The 27,293-nt window shown below is 41.9% G+C and overlaps 1 protein-coding gene across 1 annotated transcript in view; it reads right to left on the bottom strand.

Annotated features, from left to right (window-relative positions):
• The window catches only part of Mgat4a (alpha-1,3-mannosyl-glycoprotein 4-beta-N-acetylglucosaminyltransferase a), an 81,139-nt gene that overhangs the window by 19,587 nt on the left and 34,259 nt on the right, over window positions 1–27,293 (bottom strand). Inside the window, exon 7 of the mRNA XM_068358983.1 lies at window positions 11,804–11,872. Coding sequence (XP_068215084.1) covers window positions 11,804–11,872 — 69 coding nt within the window. The remainder of the gene's footprint in view (window positions 1–11,803; window positions 11,873–27,293) is intronic.

Here is a 27,293-nt window from a genome sequence, read left to right as displayed (position 1 = left end):
CATTTTATGGCGTCGTTGTTGTTATGCATGCCTTATTTAGTTAGCCACAACAACGCTTCCGGCCTTATTTTTTAATCGAATACATTAGTTTATTTAGTCTTCATAGCTAGGAACTTTTATATCGTGTTTCGACGCTTTTTATCGGTCATCGATTGACGTCATACCAGTCGGCTACTATAGCCCCCAGGCCAGAGCGCCTGTACATAAGTGTTCATGCATGATTTTATTAGTGATCCTAGGCTAAGTTATGAAGATAGTGGCATTATTTTACAATACTTTCGACCGTGATGCAATGTTTTTTCGCCTTCAGGGACCATATAGGGGATAGGTTAGTTAGTGTCTCTTTCTAACCTAACCTACTTGTAGGACCCCTATATGCTTCCTTCATCCCCTGCCTTGGCATTCCCTCTAATTAGCCTTGATTCCCTTTCTGAGTAAAGGGATCAAGTGTCTAATGGAGTATTTATCGCCTCTCAGTCCTCCCTATGGGAATGAACCCCCCTTAGGGTTGCGTCCGAGAGTGAGGTTAGGCTAGCCCTACCTCTATGGCTAGGATTAGTCTATGACTATCCTGCGATAGCGATATGTCTTCTACCTTTCCTAGTTCAGGACTATTAGCCCTGATCTAGGTTAGGTTAGGAAGGTTTCTCTGTTCCCTGCTGAAACTGTACCCATGCACCGTTTCAGCCGATCTGCCTTATCTTAGGTTAGGGAGTGTCCTCCCTTTCCCTAGTGGCCGCTCTGGTACAGAAACCCTTCCTTGGAAGACTTCTCTCTACTCCCCTCCCCACCTATCTCTTGTATAGCCTAGCCTATGCTTAGGTTAGTCTATACCCATCTGTCCCCTGTCCTACAACTCCTCCTTAGGGTGGAGTAGTAGGGCTACCCGAGCTTCCCTGTGCAGTCCGCTCTGGTACATATACCCTTCATAGTGTCCTATGGGGTTAGTCTCTAGATGTGTTCTGCATATGGGGGGCTCCCCTCTTTGGGTGTCCCCTAGCCCTCCCTTGGGCTACCTAGCTCCCGGTCCTCAGTGACCCCTGCTCCTGGATGATAGAGCCTGTCTCTATCATGGGTACACCCTCTCAGGGGGGGGATGTCCGGAGTCCATGACTGAACTTCCTGCATCCCTCCCCCCCCCCTGTCTCTCTCACTATCCGGGTGCTGGTCTCTTGCCGCCTCCACTGTCGGCGATACCCGCCTCCTACCTTGGTGACTCTCCCTACCCTTGCCGCCAGCCCCCCCCTGTGTGCCGGGAGACTGCCGACTGCCGCCGGCTCCTACCGGCGGCTCTCCTCCCTCCTAGCTTGTCGTCCGCTCGCCGGTCGGCCGCCGGAGTGCCGGCATCTATTGCCGGCAACCCGGTTCCGCTATAACATTGTCCCAGTCACCAAACCGGCATCCTCCGACTGCCGGAGCTGCCGCTCCCCTGCCGGCGTGCCGCCGTTGTACCGGCGGCCGCCACCCTGGTATACCCTTGACTTACATATTGTCTGTCTTAATGCCAGAAACTCTGTCGGAGCGACCTCCGGCATGCCGGAGGCTTGCCGGAAACCCCCGGAGGCGTCAAGAATACTTGCACCCCCTTCTTCTAGCTATCATATGATACTGATAGCCCTATACCGCAAACAGATGGGCTGTTTCCACTATTAAGATCAATACCTTGGTACTGTTCTGTTAGGGATCATGCTGTCTCTTTGCATTCTTCTAAATTCCAGCATGCTGCGTGCATCTTAGCACGGCTGGTTGCCGGAAGCAGTTACCTTAAAAGGAGGCCCTCTAGCCCCTAGTTTGGGACCGAATGATCTCGGTCTCAATCTTACCCTTGGTTTTTCCACGGAATTCCATTGCCCTATGGAACTCTAAGGAATACTATCCGGTGCCTTCGGTCTCTCGGATTATCCAAGGACAAAGCTTACGGTAACCAGCCGGGCGAGATGCATGGAGTATGTTCTCCTTTACTATTTCAATCTCTATGCATCACACCCTTCATTAAGTTAAAATTAATAATTAATATTAACTTAGTTTAAGAGCCATTCTTATGACTCCCCCATACTCATTTTCTCTTTCTTCCACAAGAGGAGCAGATGAAGTGTGACTTCGCCTTCTGCGCTGTGAAACGCCCGCAGTTTTACGGGCATACGGCTTGCAGGACTCACGCCCCTTGTGCCGACAAGAAAGGGGATCTGAAGTTTTGGAATCCACTGAACTGTACGGTCTGCCAGGCTCACCTAGTTGACGCCTTCCATAACCCTCCCTCAGCGGAGGTCAGAGACATTTCTCGTGAAAAGCTACGCAAGTGGGTGCGTGGCTTCCAGAAAAATGCCACCGGACCTTACCTGGCCACCGAAGAATTGAGGTCACTCCTGTTCCCTAAGGCCTCCCCTGATTCAGTGGTACCCAAAGACGTGATTCCCATTGTCCAACTTACAGTGGAACCTGATGTTGTCATGGCTCAGTCCATGCATGAGTGTCGCCTGGATTCCGGAGATGACGAACAGATGTCGGATGTCTCGGAAGACACGGAGAAGACGCTTATGGCTCAAGGAGCCGAAGATGACGAAGACAAGGTGGAATACGCCGAGTCGGAGCAAGAGGTCGCTCCTCCTTCCATCCCCGCTCCTACTCCTACACCGACGGAAGTGTCTATTCCGTCTACCTCCTCGACCCCGGATCCCTCTTCTTCCACTCAAGAAATGATCCGACTGATTAGAGCCGTCATGGACGACAGGTTGAAGGAGAATCAGGAGTTCATCAGGTCCATGATGGGATCCAGAGAACCGAAGAGGATTTCGGTTAAGGATCTCCCCGCTTGCTCACATGCCAACCCGTGGAGGTATGCTGAGCATATGGTTATCGCGACCGGCAGGATCTTCGTCAGCGATAAGATCGGCACGGTCCCCTTGGAAGACGTGGAGTTCTTCCCAAACTTTGAGGCCTACCCGGACTGTTACGTCCGTCTGCGTTCTGAACCTGCCTCGAAGGAAGAGACCGAACCGAAGGAAGAGATAGTGTTCGATCTCGCAAAGGCCCAGGCTATGCTAGCCACCACATTCAAGAGTAGGGGCTTTACCTGCTCTAAGCTTCCGGCCCTGAGCAAGAAGCACCCTACTTATGTCGCACCTGAAAGTGCGATTCTTCCATTCCTGGAAAAGGCCTTAGCTGCGTGCCTTAAAGCTGCGGAAGAGGGGAAAGCCTGCCCTGCACTGGAGGAGTGCAGACCCTTCTCCATAGTAACTCCCCCTGACGCTCGACACTGGAAGGATGTCCAGCATACTTTCGTCGTGGGAAAGCTAGATCCTGACGTCGCCGGACGTCAGTTTAATGAAGACCTCCCTAAGCTCAACGATCACCTCCTTCGTCGGGAACAAGATACGAAGGAGAGGCTCGCAGCATCCTTATCTCATCAAGTCCAACTTGAAATTATGGCCTGTGACACCAGAGTACCAGACCACTACATGGTACTCTCCAAATCCCACCTGTTGACCGTGATGAAGGACTTGTACCACTTCATAAAGGCTCGGAGAGCCTGTCGTGAATTCGTGTTTGCAGGTGCCACCGTGAAACACGAACCCCGGAGGCTGATTTCCTCCAACATCTGGGGTAAACACCTCTTTCCTTCTGACCTCGTGAAGGAAATCACCGACAGAGCCGCCACGGAGAATAGGAACCTTCTCCACAAGTGGGGCATGTCCAGGAAAAGGAAACCCTCTCAGGACGACGGACCTCAACCTAAGAGGAAATCCCAAAAACAGAAACCCCAGCAACGTCAACAAAGACGTCAGTTTCCGGGACCCGCTACCTCCCAAGTGGTTGCCCAACCACAACAGACCTTTCAATTGGTCCCCCAACCGGTGTTGTCACAGTCACCGGTCTTCACCCCTGCTTTCGAGCAACAGTCAACTACCTTTCGTCCCAAAGGTAGAGGCTCATACAGGGGTGCAAGCAAAGACGCTTCTCGCCGTCCCTCCAGAGGCAGAGGAGGAAAGGGAGCTAGCGGCCGAGGCAGCAAGCCCTCGGGACACCAGAAGCAATGAAGTGCTTCCGGTGGGAGGAAGACTCCGCCAATTCCAGGATCGTTGGACCTTCGATCCCTGGGCACACAGCATCGTCAAGAAGGGTCTAGGCTGGAGTTGGACTCAACCACCCCCAATCTTCCAGCAATTCTTCCAACAATCAACCCCTCTTCTGGAAGAATATGTCCTAGATCTCTTGAACAAGAAGGTGATAAGGAAGGTAAAGTCCACCAGGTTCCAAGGGAGACTGTTTTGTGTCCCCAAGAAAGACTCAGACAAACTCAGAGTCATTCTGGACTTATCCCCCCTCAACAAGTTCATAGCGAACGACAAGTTCAAGATGCTGACTCTTCAACAGATAAGGACCCTTCTGCCTCGAGGTTCCTACACGGTCTCCATAGACCTGGCGGATGCCTACTGGCACGTTCCAATGAACCATCACGCTTCCTCCTACCTAGGATTTCGACTCCAAAGGAAAAGCTACGCCTTCCGGGCCATGCCCTTCGGCCTCAACGTGGCCCCTCGGATCTTCACAAAACTGGCGGATGCCATAGTACAACAGCTCCGCCTACGAAACGTCCAGGTGATGGCCTACCTCGACGACTGGCTAGTCTGGGCTCCATCGCCCGAAGATTGTGTAAAATCTTGCAACAAAGTCACCCAGTACCTAGAACACCTGGGATTCAAGATCAACGAGAAAAAATCTCGCCTCTCTCCAGCTCAGAAGTTCCAGTGGTTGGGAATCCACTGGAACCTTCAGTCACACCGCCTTTCCATCCCCCAGAAGAAAAGGAAGGAAATAGCAGGGTCTGTCAAGCGACTGCTGAAATCCAAACACATTTCAAGACGCCAGCAGGAACGAGTTCTAGGCTCTCTACAGTTCGCCTCAGTGACAAACCCAGTGCTTCGCGCACAGCTAAAGGATGCCGCGGGAGTCTGGAGACGTTCGGCATCCATCGCTCGAAGAGACCTCAAGAGACGGCTTCCAAACAGACTGCGACTTCTCCTAAAGCCGTGGTCAGAAGCAAAGGCCCTGAAAAGGTCCATTCCTCTCCAACACCCTCCTCCATCACTCAACATCCACACGGACGCTTCGCTGGAGGGTTGGGGAGGTCACTCCCACCAAAAACAGGCTCAAGGCACCTGGTCTCCCCTGTTCAAGACGTTCCACATAAACATCTTGGAGGCCATGGCGGTCCTTCTAACCCTAAAGAAGTTATCCCCGCCGCCCTCGATCCACATCCGTCTAACCCTAGACAACTCGGTGGTACTGTAGTTCGTTGTCTCAATCGCCAAGGCTCAAGATCGCCCCAGATAAATCAGGTGCTTCTCCCAATCTTCCGTCTGGCAGAGAAGAAGAAGTGGCACCTGTCTGCAGTTCACCTACAAGGATTCCGCAACGTGACAGCGGATGCTCTATCTCGGACAAACCCGATAGAGTCGGAATGGTCTCTAGACGCAAGATCGTTCTCCTTCATCTCTCACCAAGTCCCAGAACTTCAGATAGATCTCTTTGCAACGAGCGACAACAATCAACTTCCTCGGTATGTGGCCCCGTACGAGGACCCCAAAGCAGAAGCAGTGGATGCCATGTCACTGGATTGGAACAGATGGTCCAAGATCTACCTGTTCCCCCCCACCAACCTTCTGTTGAAAGTCCTCTCCAAACTGAGAACCTTCAAAGGGACAGCGGCCCTAGTGGCTCCCAAGTGGCCTCGGAGCAACTGGTACCCCCTGGTCCTGGAGCTGCAGCCCAAGCTGATCCCTCTCCCGGGCCCAGTTCTCTCTCAACAAGTACAGAAGTCGACTGTCTTCGCTTCATCATCGAAAATCAAGGACCTTCATCTCATGATTTTCTCTCCCTAGCCGCAAAGAAGAGGTTTGGGATCTCGAAGAAAAGTCTGGACTTCCTAGAGGAATACAAGACCGAATCCACAAGACGGCAATATGAATCATCCTGGAGGAAATGGGTCTCCTTCGTCAAGACAAAAAATCCTAAAGAAATCACGATTGATTTCTGCATGTCCTTCTTTATTCACCTTCATGGACAGGGATTAGCAGCCAATACGATATCAACCTGCAAATCGGCCTTGACCAGACCAATTCTATATGCTTTCCAAATTGATCTGTCCAGCGACATCTTCAACAAACTACCGAAAGCATGTGCTCGCCTACGCCCAGCACCCCCACCGAAACCGATCTCCTGGTCACTAGACAAGGTGCTCCATTTCGCCTCCAACTTGGACAATGATTCATGCCCTCTCAAGGATCTGACTCAGAAAGTTATATTTCTCTTTGCTCTCGCTTCAGGAGCTCGAGTCAGCGAAATAGTGGCATTATCAAGAGAGGATGGACACATCCTGTTTACCGATACAGGTGAAGTTACCCTCTCCCCTGATCCGACGTTTCTCGCCAAAAATGAATTACCCACCAAAAGATGGGGCCCTTGGAGAATATGCCCCCTGAAGGAGGATGCCTCTCTATGTCCAGTAGAGAGCCTCAAGGTCTATCTTCGCAGAACTTCAAACTTTGGTGGAGGCCAACTCTTCAAAGGAGAAACATCGGGCAGCGACCTGTCACTGAAACAATTAAGAGCGAAAATCACCTACTTCATTCGCAGAGCGGATCCTAACAGTACACCCGCTGGTCATGATCCTAGAAAAGTGGCATCATCTCTGAATTTCTTTCAGAGTATGGACTTTGAAAGCCTTAAAAACTTCACGGGTTGAAAGTCCTCGCGAGTTTTCTTTAAACATTATGCGAAACAAGTGCACAAAGTCAAACATTTTGTGGTAGCCGCAGGTAGTGTTATGAAACCTGCACCTAACTCTGCGTAGAACAGTGAGTTACTTGGGACTCTAACTCTTCGGGTGCCTATGTTGACCCTCGAGCGATTCATAGTGATGTCGAAAACACTTAGTGCTTTTATAACTGTTCTTATCCCAGGTGAAATGTCATAGTTGTCACACAAGTGCCGCATGCCCTGAGCATGACGTGTTTTTTAATCAAAGACTTGCGTTCCTCGAGAACGAGTGCCTACTAATAAACTTGAAATTCCTTTTCAGATTCAAGAGCAAGTCTTTATTACTATGTACATTATAATTACTGTAAATGAACTTTACTTATTGCTGTAAATTATTTAATTTCTGCATTTGTGAAATAAAATTTCTATTTTATTACCTGTGCGTCTCAATCAGCTCCTACTTACTATGAAATACATGCCTGTCATAGTTTTATTATCCCCCCTTTTCCTTATAGTTATGAAGAAATTAAGATGCTAACTCTTAATTTATATTCACTCTGATTATGTAAGGTTCCAACACGAATACTTACTTTTAATACCCGAGAGATGAACCATCACTCTCAATACACAGTGCCCAACCACCACTGGTCTAATTTTCAGAATGTTCCTATACAAATACCAAACATTCGGCTTCATCTCCAAGTTCTTCAAGTTCTTCTATCAGGATGAATAGCCCTTCAATACCACTTTGACGTCGGCATGGCCCATGGGAACTTCACTGCCAAGGGGGGCAGGATGCTTCTTCCCTATGGTCCTTTATCAAAGATTACTATGCTGTTTTGTCAATGCCTTGGCACTTACTATTAGGGGAAAATCTACCACGATACATTGATTCTCTGGTATTCTTCCATCAGGACGCCATGGCTTGAGCCCAAAAAACGGATTTTGAGCGAAGCGAAAAATCTATTTTTGGGTGAGATAGCCATGGCGTCCTGATGGACCCTCCCTGCTACTTCGTCCAGTTTTAGATCCCACCCTGCTCTACTGTATCATGGTGATGGGCAAGCAACTGGCTTCAGGATGAAGACGGGCGTGACGTCATTTGAGCAATGGCGCCCGTTTGTTTACGTCTCGAGTATCAGTAGTAGCCACGAGTGAGATTGGCTGTGGAGCGGCTCCCAGCTATTCTCAACCCTTACACACCGAAGCATTAACTCTGTTCGGGGTGAAGATAGCTATGTGGCGCGTTCAGACATGCGTCCCCTGTTGATATACGATGTCTTAAAGGGAAACCTTTGGGATACTCGCTCCAGAAGTTAGAATTCTGTGATAACCTGTGGTTAAATTCTCTGGGAATATCTTAGTAGTTTTATACCCAAGGAAGCTACCAAAAAGGAACCTTCCATCAGGACGCCATGGCTATCTCACCCAAAAATAGATTTTTCGCTTCGCTCAAAATCCGTTATATAATATATGTATATATAAATTATATATATATATATATATATATACATATATTTATATATATAACATATATATATAATACATATATATATATACATATATAATATATATATATATATATAATATATATAACATATATATATACTGTATATGTATATATATATATATATATATACAGTATATGTATAATATATATATAATATATATATATACAGTATATGTATAATATATATATATATATATATATATTTAATACACACACACACACACACACATATATATATATATATATAATAATATATATATATATATATGTATATATACACAGTATATATATAATATATATAATATATATTTATATATATATATAAAATTTTATATACATATATATATATATATATATGTGTGTGTGTGTTTACCTATATCCCTTTTAAAACTGATGGTCTATGTGGGATCCCTTTATATTAATATCCTAGTTTCCAGCAAGGTTCTAGTTCTAGCTTCAGTTTAACCAAACTTTGAGTAGCCCAAATTAGTCCCATTTGCATAGAACACAAAAGACCACTAGTAATATCAACTGTCCTCTATAAGACACCATTGTAAAAATATATACCGTACTAGTGTGGCTTTTAAGAATTATAGGTTAGAATTCAAGAATTTATTTTTTTCTTTATGAAATCCCCCTGATCATATTACTTCTATTTGAAGCTGTGTTGACATCTATCTCACAATATAAATTTCCTATTCTTTACCCCTGTAAAATATACCTCTCCTCCCTCAGGTAACCACCACGACATCTGGCGGTTGATGCTAAGTTAGTCAATGACACAACCATTTTCCTGTTGCTTTTCAAATCCCCTTGTTGCTGGTGTCATAAGACACACACACACACACACACATATATATATATATATACACACAATATATATATATATATATATATAATATATATATATATTATATATATATATATATATATACAATATATATATATATATATATACACAATATATATATATATATATATATACAATATATATATATATATATAATATTTATATATATATAAATATATATATAGCCAAGCAATACAAATCAAATTTCAGTGCTTATAGTTTCTTTTGAACTAATATATCACAATGGGATTCAATTTTTTCTGCTTTTGTGTGGAGTAATCATATGGCATCTAGTGTTGAGTTTGTGTATGGAGGAATATTCTTCACTTACATTCCTTTCTTTTAAAGTTATATTACCTGTTAGCTGACTGCTATAATTAGAAATTAGAAGGATACAATGCAAGTTGACAAATAGCAATACCTTTTTATATTGCTTGTGTTTAATTCAGGGTAAATCCAAAAAAGACTGAAAACACTGGGCTAACTTCAAAGTTTTGCATAACAGTTGTTTTCTTCTTGTGTTATTTTGAGATAATTTTCTCAAAAGGCTTATTTTCCTCCCTACCTTTCAGTAGCTGCCTTTTCTTGAAATTCTGTTTCTATCACTCCTAGGAGTATTTTTGGAACAGTGGTAGGCTTTTGGAGTATCACTCTAACTGACAGCTCAGACAGTGCCAATTTTATAGAAGAACACAATGACAGTCCTTCCACATAGGTCCTGGTAGAGAAAAGGCTTTCCAACTTTCATCAGGTTAGGGATGATCTTCCTTCCATGGTCTCTAAAACAAATTTATTGTGTATCTACATGTTATTTTATGCTTCTTCCACCAAGTATATCCCCTGAATATTGCTGCTGTCACTGAATTTGATATTTCATTAAAATCCTTGTGTTTCTGCTGTGCACACTGTTTGCTGTGCTTTTAATAAAAACAAATACATTAACCTCTTTCCTAGTGACATATGTCAGCCCTTCATCTGCACCACTTTTATTACATCTTCCCAAATGGGTTTGCCTCACTTCAATTTCACCCAAATCTATAAATGTCACAATTCCATTCAAATTTATACATGTGTCACTGCAGTATTGGTTTTAGGCTTCTTTATACCTATATCTATACACTACATCTGTAAATTTTGAGTGCATTTAATATCTCAACTAATTCCACTAGCTCTCTACTCTATTTTTGTAACATTATCCCATCAGCAACTGTGCTAACTCCCTCTACGATTGCTTCACTTTATCTATTATTTCCCCCCGAGATTCCTTGCCACCCCACCCCCGTATACTTAAAGGTTGATAGGTATTAGGGACCATTTTATCAGGAGCATTTCCTTTAAACTTGCAGTAAGATCTTATTGACTAGTTTTGTATGTTCTTACTGACCCACTCAATCTTCAGACCTGATCATATTTGGGGCCCTCTGTTAAATGGTTTTATAACTTATATTGAGTTTCACAATTTAATATGATGGAAATTAAAATGAAGATTAAATGGTATGCTACATTCAGTGTTGTCAGATGTGCAAGGAAAGAAAATGTATATAGAGCATGTCATTATCTCCAACATATTTAAGGACCTTTACTCCTTTGCACTATATTCAAAATCATATCAGAAAAAATATTTGTAAATTACATAACTAGAGGCATGGACTGCTACTTCTACATTTTCTTCAAGCTACCATCTTAAAAATAAATGGATATCAAAACAGCTCTTATATTTTCTGTAGCACTATATAACATGATGCAATAAAGAAATAAATTCATTAAAATATTCTTAAGATGGTTGGTACAGCACCTAAATTAAATCCGTATAAAAGACTGATATAACTGAAAAATGTTTTAATGCATAAAGGGATATACATAAATTTGCTAGTTAACATCATGCACTCTTGTCCTCTGGAGAGAGAGAGAGAGAGAGAGAGAGAGAGAGAGAGAGAGAGAGATGTCTGGGAGGGAAACACAATGGATTTAAATAAAATATAGACAATATAGACAATATTTAAAAAAGAGAGCTAAAGTCTTAAAATATGCAATGGCTATTAATATCTCCCACTGACTTGCATATCCAGTGTTATTTTTTTCTTACTGGCACCTATGAATTACAAGTAACGGCTTCCTTTTTTATGTATATATCACATTTCTCATCTACATAGAGAACTTAAATAATTGTGGTAAATTCTACTAGAACAAATAGAGCTAATTATACAGTAATGTAATTATGAAACCTGTATAAATCTTTCCCTGAAATAAAAACAAAAGTATATTCCTAAGAGAAGAAAAATGTTCAAATTTTTGGAGGCTTCCAAAATGCAAAAAAAAAAAATGACATCTTTTACAATCTACGCTGTGAAAAAACATTCAAATTACTATGGACAAGTAAGGCGTTCAAAAACATCCAAGCTTCAGTAAAACATAACATTCAAAACACTTTAAGCTGTATTACTGACAGACATGTATTGTCTATGCAATTAACTCTACACTTCTATTAAACCATAATCTCTAAAAAAAAAAAATCGCAAACAAATAGAAATAAGAAAAAGTATTCATAACTGCAAGGCGAGTGTAAAAACAGCACTACAGTGAAGGTATGAACATATCCATAAATCTGATAACAAAAGAGTGAAACAAACTATAACTGGAAGTGAGGTTTCTACTTCAGCCACATGTGCACTTTTAATGACTACCTTTAGACCTTTCCTGTATTTCTTCACGTTGTGAGAATTCGCTACTGGAATGCCTACTGCAGTTTTATCCTGAAATTCATTTAAATATGTATGCTTATAATTGTGTTGGATTGCTAGGCAAGATGCACTTAATTATGAAAGCATTCTAGGAACTGGTTTACACAGAAAGGCACAAAACAGTAAATATAAAAAAATAACTGGAAATGGTAAAGACATGCAAATAGGAAGAACCTATAATTCAGTACAAAATGTTTGTAAATTTGAACCACTAAGAGCATTACAAAAAAGCATTAGAGGTATACCATACATATGATCACACAACGAGAAAATTATTAAGGAGAGGGTTTCAAAGCAAGACAATGAATATGGATAAATAACACATCAGCACTTCCTCCCCCTGATGAGGACAGGCACAAAATGTGGATATTAAAGGGGCGGTAATAACCTAATTCAATGCAGTAGGAAAAGGGATGATACACTCTATCTTTATACTGTATATTACTAAGTGTAAGCTGTGTGCATGTTCTAAATCCTACTATTTGATAATGGTATTTCATTTAAACATATTGATATCATAAAAGTAGACATCTTATATGTGACACCAGTATAAACTCGATGTAGGAAAATCAAGTCATGCCAGATTCATGGAAGAAATTTAACTTCAGTTACATATCTAACAATGTGAATTTACGGCATAAATATTATCATAAAATTCATTAGAATTACAAGGGTAATAAAGTTTGTAGGGTACTTAAGATTAAACAATTACAGTAAATGTTGACAAGGCAATACAGGTATTCTTGAGCTAAGTGGAAATTTGTTCGTTGTAGACTGCTTGGCCCTTCCAGCCACACATGAGCTCTTGCAACTATGCAGTCCGCAAGCAAGAGGAATTTATTCTGCATTTTTAATTCTATAAGTAATAATCAGAATGTCTTTCAAATGCTGATAATTCTGTTTATATCTTGACTGAAGTAATCTATTTTAGGGGGTTAGGAGGCTATGGTCCTCAAAGGATTTTCCTGTTAACGGGTAGAACATGGAATTGAATACAAAATAAAATACCAAACAACTATTGTTTTCCCAGTCCCAGGAACAATGTATCAACAAACAAAGCATATACTCAGTGTCTATAAGGGAGACCCATGAGTGCACGCTCTATTGAACCCGTCACAACATTTCCAATGCTGAAATTCGTCTGACAAATGAAAACATGTCATCACTGAGAACCAATACTACTTAGGTACTTTGCAACTATACTGTTTACGAAACACACCATTAACGTTTGTAAGATGTCTACATCTACTTTTAAGTCGAGTAACCATTAATCAAAATCTGATTTGGTTATCTACTGTTCTTAGTGATATTGTTAATGTAATAGAGGTGTTTGTTTTACTGATCAAGATAACTTTTAGTGGCTTGGTTTGAATTGTTATGTGGTGTATGACATTATTCCTTCCCAGCTTTCATAAAAACTGTTAGGTACTTTGTAACTACTGTATACGAATAACACTGTTTATAAAACAAAACATTAACGTTTGTAAGATGTCTACATCTACTTTCAAGTTAAGTAACAATTAATCAAGTTCTGACTTGGTTATCCACTATTCATAGTGATATTGTTAATGTAATAGAGGTGTTTGTTTCACTGATCAAGATAACTTTTGGTGGCTTATTCTGAATTGTTATGTGGTGTATGATACTCCTTCCCCGCTTTCATAAAAACTGTTAGTCTTGTTCAAGTCTTGATCCCCTGTGGTACACTTTAGGCTAACATAGCCAAGAGTAGTTTTTTTAAGTTACCGGTACATAACACCATTTGAGCTCCGACTTTCATGATGGCTCGGGAGTGCTTTTTTATATTATTTGTAAGACTACTGTATTCTAATTTGCTGACTATTGTTTGGTAAGTGTTAGGCTAGCGTAGCCTAGTTTTGTTTGCATATAGCATTTACCTTTATTATACAAAGTTTTTACTTCATTGGTAAGTCACAACAATTGTATTGGTAGCTTTTTGGTAGTTAATTTTGCATTATACCTGGGTTGGTTAAAAAATCTTCATAATGTTATATTTAAATACTGTACATGAACACACATATTTGGTTGAGAATTATTCTACCCTCAGTTGGGTTAGATTGAGAGCAAGGAATTATTCTTTTATCCAAACCTTTCTTTGTATTTTAGATAAAAATTCAACGATTCTATCCACAGCAAAATGGGAGAACTGAAGTGGTTTAAATAGTCTTCAAAGTAGCTGTCTCCGGAAGAAAAAGCAGTATCAGAGCTAACTTAAACAATTTATTTGGGTATTTTTCAGCAAATAATGTAAAGTAAGGTTTAAATATTTCATCACATTCTCCTTTCCCTGTACAGAAAGATGACCTGAGTCATTAAATACTGGCATTCCCATTTCTTCACAACTGGTAGGGGAGCTACAGTACATATGTTACTAAGACTCGTTTCAGAAGTTGGAGTACTAGCACTAGCTTTTACCATGCTAAAGTTAACCTGTGATGCAACCTATCAACTTTAGCTGAAACCTCATTAGCAACATTAAGAGCCAAGGGAATCATATGATATGCCACACTATCCATATATGAAATACAAGATTGCTTGAAGAACACTTATTTCAGCGAATGGAAGGAAGATAGGATCCAGACTCTTCTGCTTCACAATCTAGTTGTCTAAAAGTGACTAGGATTGCAGAAATGCAAGAGTTTAGCAGCGGAAGGGTCTAAAGGAAGGGTTAGAAACAAGGCAGGTAAGATCAGAATTAAGGCCTTTTAGTGAAGCCTTGCTGGCCTTCTGAGATTTAACAAAGGACACTAAATAAGAGCTTGGTTGGTGAAGGGCTCTGTTAAGAGAACAGTGCTGGCATGACATTATCATAATCATTCCCATTATAATCAACAAGCCTAGTCTTCTCTGGATTTTCCTCTAAACAAAAAGCAAGTTTCATTTTGTGTGTTGACATTTCAATTTGGCTGGCTACCACTGAAACATACTTTTCCTTGAGAGGAACAGTAAGACATTCGCACTCCTCACAAAGGTTATTTCAATCACAGTACAGTCATGTTTCCAGCATGAGACAAAGAGAATGCAGAGCACGATTGCTTAGAAATAATTCTCTTCAACAATCCACACATGAACAAATGAACAAAGACGTATCACAACCTGGAGTATGGAATTTCTCACACCAATGAGACAGAGAGACTAAAATAAGAAAGAGCTTCTGGGGCATTACTGCTTTGCTTCTTGTCATTAAGCAGCAGAGTGTCTCATTACTATACTAGAGGTTTGTCTATTGAAAGGAAAGAAAATGGGAATTTTTTCAATTTTAGGGTTAAATGTTGATAAACTGAGCTTTCAGAAAAAAAACAATATGAACATCAGGGGAGGTACATAGAAATAATTGCCTAATCTGTATGCAATGGGTTCATTCTGCTAAGAATAAAGGTTTATTAGCGATATGTTTGTGGAAGTTAATGTTTCCCTTTCTCTGTGGGCGAGAAGTTTTGCTAAGATCTCTGGTTCCTCGGACTATTTGCCTGGTAAGGAACTCGAGACCTAATTTGCACATCAGCACTGGACTCGGTATTAAGGGATTTTATTAAAGGGGTAATGGTTGACAAGGCCCCTCACCAAGCACTGTAGTAGATTTTGGGTCGGTGGATGGTCTAGGTCCTGAAGAGGAGGGATCCTTACTTCAGGGTTCCTCAGAGGAGACTTTGGTCTTCTCTAGGAGGCAACTTTTAGGTGCTTCCATTGCGTTTGTCCAGCTTGATAGGTCAATTCCAACTTAGGTTTCCTCCAGGATTCAGTCAACTTGGGTCTCCTGTGGATGCCACAGTTATTGCAAATATAGTTGAGGCATCAATATGCTCTCTCTAGGGTGATTCTATCCAAGAATCTACCACTTCAAAGTTCTTATGTTCTTCATTCTTCATCCTCGTCCCAGCCTGGGCAACTCCAGCGGGAGTGGAATTTCCTGATACGAGTCATCTGGGTTCAGTGACAGTGGTGGAGGCGACATCCGCTATGGATGTTGAAGAGGAGGACCTAGTGAAAAACCTTTGACAATCTGGCACAGGATGTGCTTGTGGGCTGATTCAAACATGTTTTCTTGTAGAGTCTTTGATTCGAACACGTTTTATTGTAGAGGCTTTGGAATTAAGACATTATGCAACTTTTCCTCAATCATGTTGGCATATTAAACCTCAGTTGATCTGATAACTCAATGACACGTGAAAATATTTTTTGCCGTCAGTGATTCGATGACACGTTGCTGCGTCATACGTAAATTATTTTCAGGGGAAATTCAGCACAAATACGCTTGTCACTCAAGGAAAACAAAACTCACACCACAAGACGGCAGATGGTTGAGGGACATGTGGAGCCTAAAATAAAACAGGTAGTAGCAGCACATGCGTGACAGGCTTATGATGATTTCAAATGTGACCTACAGTATTTTTTTCAATGTATTTTTTTGTATCTTGTGCTGTCGTAATATTTCCTGAATGTATGGTTAATTTTATTTCAACTGTGTTATAAATGATTAGAAGATGTTGCACTGTACAGTAATGCCTCACAATACAAAACTGATTTGTTCTGTAGTGGCTCTTGTACCCTAATTTCTTTGCATTGTGAGTCACCTTTTACATGTAAATAGCCTAATTTGTTCCAAGCCTTACAAAAACACCACATTGAATTTTTATAATAAGGCTAAACTCCACTAAACACAATGAAATACAACCATTTGGCTCATTCAATAATAACCTAACCATAAATGACCTGTAAATGAAATGTATAATAAAAACAGAGAGTACAGCAATACAATAATAAATGTAACTAAAATGTGGAACCTTACCTTTGAAGTGAGGTGAAGTCTGAGAGGGAAGTGGCAGGGTGGCAGAGGAGGATGACAAACGGCAGAAAGCATTAACAAGTGGCAGAAAACATAAACACTTAACTTTACAAAACACATTAATAAATGGCAGAAAATATTAACACTTGACTTTACAAAACACATCGACAAATGCCAGAAATTATTAACACTTTACAATGAATTTAAAATATCTTTTTTTTTCTTTTTCTAATATTGTATTTTTTTTTTTTACTTTACATTTTGCATTTTCTAAATCTAATGATTTTCTTCATCATTCCCACTTTCTCTTTTTTTGGATCACTTTCAGCTTACTTTTGGCCTACTAGTAACAAAGGCCTCTTTAATAATTAACTATCCAAGGAAGCTTGTTTCTGCCTGCTTCTTAAAATATTCCAGGAGTGACTCGAGCAAACATCATTAACCTTTTCTGGGTGTCTCTTTTCTTCAGGAGCCACCATTTGATAGTAGCCAGCTAGAACCTGCTTAATTTCGACCGTTGTCTGTGGGTCATCCTCCTCCATGCCGCTAGAGACCTGTTCCTGAACGACGTTCAGTTGCATGGCCTCCAACTCCTCTAGGTCGTCCGTCGTGAGTTCCTCTTGGTGCTCCTTGAGAAGCTCATTAATGATGTCCTCATCGATTTCCAGACCCATAGGCATCCCGAGTCTAACTATCTTGGCAACCTCAGATTGAGCAACAGGTTCAGGATGGTCAATGTTTTTGGCATCGGCTTCAGCTTGGCCTACGCAGAAGGCCTCAAAATCTCATGCGGAGATGCCATCAAGCCACAGCAACTTCCACAAAGAGTTCACGGTGCACCTCGAAACCTCCTGCCAAGCTTTATCGATGAGTGAGGCATATCACAACATCAAAATGCTTCTTCCAAAATTCACGCAGTGTGAAATTTGTGCTATCAGTGATTTTGAAACATCTCTTGAAGAGATATTTTGTATAGAGCTTCTTAGAGTTTGAAATCACTGGCTGATCCATGGGCTGGAGAAGAGGGGTGTATTAGATGGAAGATAGAGAACCTTGATAATGGAAAATTTGCTATGATATCTTCCTCGAAGACAGGAGGGTGAGCAGGGGCATTGTCCAACACCAGCAGGCATTTCAGAGGGAGGGGCTTCTCTTCCAAATATTTTTTCACAGTTGGGCTGAAACAAAGATTTACTCACTCGGTGAACAAGTTTCTTTTTACCACCCACTCGGTGAACAAGGTTCTTTTTACCAAGGTTTTTGCAACAATGGAGTCTCAGAGTGATACACCAGCAGGGGTTTCACCTTACAATCCCCACTAGTGTTTACACAGAGTGAAAGTGTAAGCCAGTCTTTCTTTTTTTACATTAGTACAAAGTTCAATCTTTTGCCAATATAATGAAATAAACCAGAAGCCTTAATCTGTTACAGTTTGGACGTACTGATTTAAAAAAAAAAAATAAATAAATAAAAAATTAAAAAAAAAAAAAAAAAAAAACTTTTGTTCACGAACTTCATTTTTCAGCAAAGGCCAGGTGCCCCAGACAGTTTCATATCACTCAGGGGGTCAGGAACGCCGACTCTCGGCCAATCAATGAAGTTAAGCAACGTTGGGCCTGTTCAACACTTGGATGGGTGAATGCCAACTGTGAATAGAAGAAACTGGCTGAAAGTTTTCACCATGTCAGTAAGTGTCCCCAAATTCTTAAGATTTGACTGGGACCTGTACCCATCATGCTATACACACTGTGATGACTACTGCCAGGAATCAACTGAGGAGTGCTGCATGGATTGTGACAGATACATCCTCTACAGGAAAAAACTCAACGAGTTTGTGAATTTTGTCCCCATTGAAGACCCCAATGTGTACAGACATCACATGAAATGTAATTGCAGAGACTGCTACTACCTTACAATGGCCTACACTCCCTTCTTTTACAAGGAAGAGGCCAGGCCGAACAATTGGGAAGTAAACCCGAGAGACGGCATTTTCTTTAAGATCCTGGGAAGGAAAAAGAAATTTCCCCTCAGATCAGGAATACGACCCACACCTGCAGAAGGAAAACACCACGCAGACTGTTGCTGCCAGTCGTGTATATACATAAAAGCTGAACCCTTCTTTCGCAAGAAAGAGACTCCAGCCCCAGCCAGAAAACAACAACCGTCACTCTCCCACACCCTGCCAATCATCGCAGAAGAGAAGACTGACTACCCACCTGCACAAGACACCCAAGAAACTGTAACCACAGTCACCTCCAACCAAGAGACAGAGGTCTCGGCTATGGAAATGGATCCTGCCATCACTCCAACCACAGAAGCTCACCCGCAGGACTGCAACTGCACTGAGTGTCTCACTCAGCTTTTAACTGAGTCCACAAACCTTCACAGCACTCAGATCGCAGCTGCAGCCGCACAACCAGGCTCAACCCAGCTACCCAAATTCATGCTTCCTGCCACCGGAGAAACCCCATCATATGCGGCGGTAGCCGCCATGGCAGCAGCCAAACCTGGACTCAGATTCACGGCCAGGCCCAACTTAAAGGGCGATATCATTATCACCCCAAAGGACCAAGACAGCGCTAATCACCTCCAAAAGGAAACCACCCTAACCTATCTGGATCCTGCCAGGAAACAGAAGAAAGCAGTGGTGTACAACTATCCAACCAGGCTGCCAATCTCCTTCATTGAGGAATGCCACAATGTTGCCCAAGCCAAGAGGAAGTTAGGCAGCGGCAAGGCACCCACCAGAGAAGTTATCGTCACCTTTATTGGACCCCTCCAACCTACCCTGGAACTCGGACCGTGGGGTACCTTTCCTATCAGATATCTGGAAAGGGAACCACTCCGTTGTTTCAACTGCCAACGGTTTGGGCACCACAAGTCCGACTGTAAAAGCCGAGCTGTTTGCGGAGTCTGCAGTGGAAACCATCCAACGCAAACCTGCATTGACGCCCACAATAAAGGGAGAGAAACCCAGGCAAAATGCCCCAATTGTTCCAAACCACATCATGCCTGGAACAAAAGGTGCCCGGAACACCTAAGAAGACTGAAGCCCCGGCAAAACTCCATCCCTACTGCTGAGACTACAGCTACTATACAACCCAAGCCGCAGAGGAAACCACGGAAAAGACCTCCTCGAAGACCAGCTCCTTCTCCAGTACCAGCTGCTGCTCCCGTACCCATCCCTAATCCTGACCACAACCCTATTCAGAATCCTCCCTCCCCCCCTTCAATCCCCTCCAGCATTGCCCAAGTTGAATCCTTGCCACTTGAGGAGCTGGCCCCCTTAATAATACAGCTCATAAGTAAAGTCTGTGCCCTTTTTAAGACTCCAGATAATAACTTTCAATCCCTCCTCTCCACCTTAGTTACACTCCCCCTTGAGCAGGGATAAGCATCTATGTTTTAACTGCTCCTTTATTCTACTACTTAAGATTCTTCTCTCCTCTCTCAGTCTCTCCTACTTACTGGGACTTACTTCTATCAACACTTTTACCTACCACTAAAACTTTTCACTTCGGTTCCAATTGGACTGGGTTTTCTTGGTCCACAGACTGTCTTGCTCTAGGTGCTGAGCGACCACACTTACAACCATGCTCAAGGTACCGAGCGCCTCTAAGGCCAGGCGGATGAAAGCTTCTGCGGCTATGCTCTTGGGGCTGAGCGGTCGCACCTGCAACTATGCTCAAGGAGCTGAGCGGCTGCAGGACCAGTCATGTGAGAGCAGTGTGGCCCTGCTTATATTATATTGTAGTCATCAATATTGCCTGTGTTGAAAAATAGGCTCTGAAAAGAGCTCCAGTAAAACAGAGTGGGTTTCCCGTGAGCCGGGAGCCTGCTCGACGGGCTGCCAACGCAAGAGCCCGTGTCCAGTCTATGTAGACTGGACAATCTAAATGAATGAATGAAGCAAAGGCCATACAGTATGTGCAGTACCTCACCCCGACTTTTATAAGAGCATAAGCGCCAATGGGTTAAAGAACCTTCCCCTAAGGTATACCGCTAGATTACTCCTAAAGAGGATTTGCTGATGATGTACAAGTCTCTCCTTAGTAATCTAGCATAGGCATAGGACTGTTGAATTAATATTTGGAAGTACAGTATTGTACTATGAATCCTACAGATCCACTAAAAGTATGGAGTCTCCTCTGATGGAACTCATTACAAACTACCCTTTCCATATTAAACTTTGTTTTTTTTTAATAAAATGGTTCAGAGGAGAGAGGTCAATGACCAGTCTCCAACCACTGGTTGACTTTTCCACCAAGAAAAGTCAACTGTAGAGGCTCGGAGAGCAATTACTAAACAACTTCTCTAGAATACCGTTCACCTCTGCTACCAAAGCCAAGGCCTTTGGTGATATTGGAGAATCTTTCATAGAGTTTCACCTCTGCTAGCAAAGCTAGGTCTTTTGGTCGTGTTGGAGAATCTTTCATGGACACTCTCAACTCCAGATGCATTTTGTGTCTCACCCAAATTGCCCAATGGCATGATAGGCATCCCCCTACCCGCAGAAGCAGAAGGGGAATGCTGGCATCAGTATCTCCCTTTACCTCTTTTCTTGACCCAACCAGGATGGGGCCTCAAAAGAGCTGTGCAACCACAGAGGATGCATTCAGTCCTGATAGGGGTTTAGAGAAGGTTTTAGCGAACTTCTTTAACCCTGATCCCACAAACACAGCTGCACCCGAAGGTTTGGCTGCAGATACCTTCAAAGAATCAGAACCCATCAAAAAGAATGCATAATGGATCAGAAAGTCAAACAGAGCACTTCACTTCTCCACTGTCACCTACATGTGACTCCTTGGATGGAGAGACTCGGCCACCCGCACCGAAGTGTTTCGGAGTATCCAAGCTACCTCTGGACCAACTTAGTTTTGATATTTATGAAAAGAAAGTATCTCCTCTTCAAACCCCAGTTAGCCTACTGGTTCACTGAATACTAAGGCAGGGTTACTGCCTTCCCACTAAACAACACAAAACTCCTGTACTACTCCAAAGACTTATGGGTTGATAACTTCATCATCCTTGTGAAGTACGTCTCGCACCCAACTACTGTACTGGTCAAGCCATGAGACAGTATAAAGGGGTCCACTGCAAAAGAGTTTATGGCCACTGAATCAAAAGCCAAGAAGGCAGAGGTCCCCCATGACTGTGACACACTGATGGGTTATTCTGAAGAGGTGATGATGCACCAGACTCAGGAACAAGTACCTTCACTACCTCGAGAGTGCACAGAACAGGATCGTGTTTGACTGACTGGAAGCGAGGGCAAAACAAGCGAGACCCTACCATAGCAGGTCCAGAGAAGTCTCTGACCCTTCAGGGGCACTTAGAGGGCCAATCAATGACCAAGTTCCTACCTTGGCGCCTTGCTCAGTTCATTGTATTCACAAAAGCGCAGAAGAATGTCCACAAAGAAACATTACGACTCAGGATTCCATGCTTCTATTGCTAATGGGTCAAAGTCCAGTAGTTGTAATGCAAAAGAATCCTGAATATCCTTGTGCCCCATTGGGATAGAGGGTTCAGCAGGCTACTCGGGAAGTGTACTCCCTTCCCCCGAAAACAAGCATTCTAACCCAAGGACATAACCTTTAACATAATCAAGGTCTGATGACTGACCAGGATAGTATTCATCAGAGTGAGAAAGATTTCTAGCACCAATAAGGTAAAGACATAAGTATCTCCTACTCTTCCCTCTTTTGATAGAGGGGGAAACGGACTGTCAACCCCATGCATGTGTGTACAGGGAGGCAACCCCTCACCCACATACCCATGGTGGCTGGCTGCAAGCATGGGTACAATGACGACCTCAGGAAGTACCATCTTCTTAACATGGGATACAGCCATACAGCAGTACACCATACCGAGAAGAGAGCAGCAGTCCACCACCCAGGTAGGAAAGATGAAGGAGTGCACCCAAGCTCTTCCAACACATTGACTACAGAAAGTGAACACATGGTCATGTACCTGTCACACTTGCTAGTTGAGTAGCAAGGGGAATCCAGGCCTTGACCTAAGGCATGCTGTGGCATGGGACCAGAACTACCCAGGTGTTGTCCACCCTAACAAAGAGGAGGTGATATCATCAAGAACCCTAATGATGTAACTACGATTGTACTTGACAACTACTACTTCTTACAATAAGCATCAGAATCAGAAGAGGAAGGGGAACAAAGAGGAACGTCCAGAAGAAGAAGAGGAACAAACTCGCTTCTTCCTCTTACCATCCTTCCCTTCAGGCTCTACAAGCAGATAAGACAAGGTCTGAGCAACAATCGACAACAAAGCTCCCAAAAGTGAGAAACCACAAGGAGAGGCTCCAACAGGAACCACTATTACATTGGAAGTGGCACTGCATGCACCAGTGTAGAAAACTTCTTTCATTCTTTGGCAATAGCACATCCATAAACATAGGTGTGGGAGCCTTCATAACAATCCTCTTTGGCTTTGGGAGCACTGCAGGGATCACCACTGGGGTCACTGGTGTCACCCCATAATCACTTGGATCACTGGTACTGGAAGCACGGGCGAGATACACTTAGCTACCAGCTCCCTCAAAAAAGACATTGAGAGCATACCTTCAAGACCTAGGGTCACTTTTTGTCAGCAGTCTAGAAGGAAGAGCTTCCCACACATGTTCAAAAGTGGCAATTATCTCCCACTCCCTAAACCCGGCAAAAAGTCTTGATGTAGATCTAGATCTGAGTTCTCCTTGCACATCCCCAGAAGTTTCAGCAAATACCAAACTTGATAAGGAGTCCAAAGGGCTAAACAAGTCTCTCCGGCATTGCCATGGGCATTGCTAAGAATGACAGTGGAGAAGACTTAGCCTTCCTGATCTTCAACGAATGTACCTGCCTTAATGTGAAGCCATGATATACTCAGTAAGTGTTGATAATTGTGAACAATCATGCCTCTAAGGTGCAGAATGAGTGCATCTACTGACAGTTTAGAAATAATCCGATGCAGTGTTCAACTTACACTTACATCTTGCTTCATGTCATCATTACCGCAAAACCAAAATCAACCATTCACTCTAAAAAGTAAGAAAAAAATATTAAACAGCCTTGATAGGATGCATCAGTACAACCATATTCGTTGCGGCCGAAGAAAAAGGAGAGGAGTCTTTGACAGGAGAGTGGGTGATGCTATCTCAACCCAGCTCACCATCTGTTCTGAACTACAGTGGTATTGTACTTAGGTTTACATGTTTAATTAATTCTGGGTGCGAGCTGGAGGAGGAGGAGGGAGAATCTCCCTCCATGAGAACTTATGGTAAAATATTGGAAGTTCTCTCATAAAAAACCTTTACTATCACTAATTGAATAACTTAATTTACATTTCTAGACACTTGGTCATCTTTTTAACACACTTAATATAAACTTTCACATGGAACCTATCTAAGGACGACTGTTTTTGTCTTTTCTTTAAAACTGAATGGAAGTGCAACATCACATTGTTGGCAAATAGGATTGATGTTCTCCCTGCCAAAGTCTTATCAGGGTTATGCATTTCAACCAAAGTTTGCAAGGTTTTCGAAATTTTCAGCATATTCCTTATTGTCTCTCTGTCCCTCATCCTCCTCAGATGAAATTTCCTCCACGACCTCTTGTTTCTGCACCTTATACATCTTCACCAACTCCTTAGTCATCAGATGCTTGCTATGCTCACCCAGAAGATCACCGACATCAGTCTTTCCACCACCTAACCCCACTGTCTTGCCCAAGGACATAATTTAATTGTCAACAGCATACTGGGCTAGTTTCAATCACTTGAAATACCATATAGCAACACATTCAGGCCACAATTTCCTCCAAGCAGAATTGAAGGCTCTGTTAGTGACACCATCACAGGCTTCGTCAATCATTCTGAGGCAGCTGACAATGTGGAAATGTTCTTTCCAAACCTCTCAGAGGGTGAGGTTGGCCTCTTTGGTGACCTTGGAGCAACGCTTTTGTGTACAGTATAGCTTCTTGAAATTTGAGATCCCATGTTGATCAATAGGTTGATGTATTGGAGTAGTGTTGGCTGGCAGGAACCTGGTTCTTTAAAAATTAAATTCCTCCATTACATTATCTTCAATGGCTAAAGGGTGAGCAGGAGCATTATCCATATGCAACAAGTCTTGGAGTGGGAGGTAATTCTCCATAAGGCACTTTTTGCCTCAGGACATCATTGACCCATTCCACAAACAAAATAAAAGTCATCCAAGCCTTGGTGGTTGGCCTCCACATAATGTTCAGATGTTTCTTCGTCGTATTTTTAAAAGAATTGTGGATTTTCTGAATGATACACCAGGAGAGGTGTGTTTTGCATCGCTCACTGGCATTAGCACAGATCAACAGGATTATATGGTCTTCCATGGGCATGTGACCGGGAGTTGCCTCTTCTTCTGCAGTAATGAAGGCTCTCCTGGGCATCATTTTCCACACCAGACCAGTCTCATCACAACTGAACACTTGGTGTAGCATGAAACTCAGAATCCATGGACCTTTTAACTTTACAATAACTGTCTCTGGTGCTTTCACATCGGACCTCACATCTCACCATGTTGCAAACAACACTAAGGATGCCAGCTTCTCTTGAAATTTTCAAAGCAGCCATGGCTCACCTTGAATGTTCTCTTTTTGTCTGCTTATGTACCTAGCTCCCTTTCTGACAAGGCCTGTAAACAATAACTATAATTTTTCACAAGTAATGCCTCAGTATTTGTATCCCCTCCTAACTACTTGTTGATCCAGATGAGAAGTAACTTTTTGACATTATCGAGAACATGTGGCATGTTGTTTCATGAATATAAGCACCTCATTTGCTACATCAATTGCTTTGATTTATTCTTTTTCTTGAGAATCCTACAAATTATCAATGTACCATTGAATATTTTTGCCAGTCTGCCACACATGTACCTTGTTCATGCTTATCGATAAATTCTTTTTTTACCTCAACGGTTCTTCTTACCGTCTTTCTTAATCACCTTAGGGCCATTGTCTAGATGCTATACTGTACTGTACAGTTACAGTTAATGTGATGGTGAACAATACTGATTACAATTCAATAAAGAACACGTGGTAACAACTCTACAATGAACAGTTCCAAAAAGGTGAACAATACTGATCACAATTCAATAAGGAACACGTGGTAACAACTCTACAAAGAACAGTTACAAAAAGGCTCAAACAATACTACGCATAGATGATGCTGCTACGTGTTCTACTTGGAGAGTGAAAAAGTATAGGTCTCAGCAAGGGTGAGATCATGCTTAGGTGAAACAAAATACACTAATTACGTGGCATATGGAACAGTGTGACTGCTTTCTGCACATCGTGTGCTAATCTCATTAGTATTTGTCCGAAAAAATTTAGCATACGGCTGGAAATTTTTTGTGGGGCCCGAGTTCACAATGCATTCACGGAGCAGTAGTTTTCATTAGTGTCCACAACCTTTACTAACCTCATGAGCTAAGGCTAGGAAATTTTGGGGGCACATATGTCTGCCTTCAGAATCATTAGGTGCTATTTCCTAGTCCCTCATAGTACGAACTTACATGGATAAGGGGACTGAGTATAAATAACATGTAGATCTGTTTATTCTCTATGATACTGTTCCATAGTGCAATAATCTGTTCCTTACCACTCATGAACAATTTTTAAACAGTGCTTTACATTAGGAAGTTATCAAAATCAACCAAAAACGTCCCCTGTGATGACTACCTCCATGACAAATCTACAGTACTTGAATTACTGAAGAATTATTGATAAAATTATAACTTAACCATTAGGGAAAAGTCTTGTTAGCTATGGAAAATAATAAGACATACTGTATAAGCTAATTCAAGAGCTTTATATTTTTGGACAACGCCAACAACTTATCAATATGCTATACTGTATGTTTCTCCAAACTATGAAAACAGTTTCTGTCTTAATACTTAAGTCAGAGAAAAATACTGATAATGTACAGTGAAGTAATCAAACTTTCATATCTATAAAAATTCACAGATTGTCCTGGAATAGCTGTTTTACTTATTATAGAACAGAATACCTGTATCTGAAAACCATTGTAAAAGTGAGAAATCTCTATGGATGAAATTACACGTGATAAACTTCAGGATTATAAATTATTTACCAAGCCACAGATAATCAAATGGATTGCTTATATAAGAAACACTAATAAATATGAACTTCTACTGGAATGCTATTTCATCAAGACAAACATGGTACTGTATAGTATTTGGGAATTACAGTACTTGAAATATTTTATTATTTGGGAATTGAAGTGTTTGGAATCTTTAAAATAAGCAGAAATCTTCTCTAAACCACAAATGTGTAGTAAATAAAAAGATAGTGGCTACTGTTTTTTTTTCACATAACTATAGCTACATCAATATAAGAGGGCATAAGAGAACACTGGACTCTTTTCAGTGAATAACTAAAATGAAAGAAAATCTTATTATTTCTGTGGCAGAGTTCAGGTATTCATTTCTGATAACAGAAAAAAACCCATTAATAGCTTAATCTACAAATATTACACATATCAAAATACAACTAGATGACCCAAAATGAAGAGGAAGGGTAAAAACTGTTTGCATTAGAATGACTTTCACAAAGATGAATCGGTGATCTA

The sequence above is a fragment of the Palaemon carinicauda genome, chromosome 35 (assembly GCF_036898095.1).
Source record: "Palaemon carinicauda isolate YSFRI2023 chromosome 35, ASM3689809v2, whole genome shotgun sequence".
Taxonomy (NCBI): Eukaryota; Metazoa; Arthropoda; class Malacostraca; order Decapoda; family Palaemonidae; genus Palaemon; species Palaemon carinicauda.
This window is presented reverse-complemented; position numbering and strand designations above follow the sequence as displayed.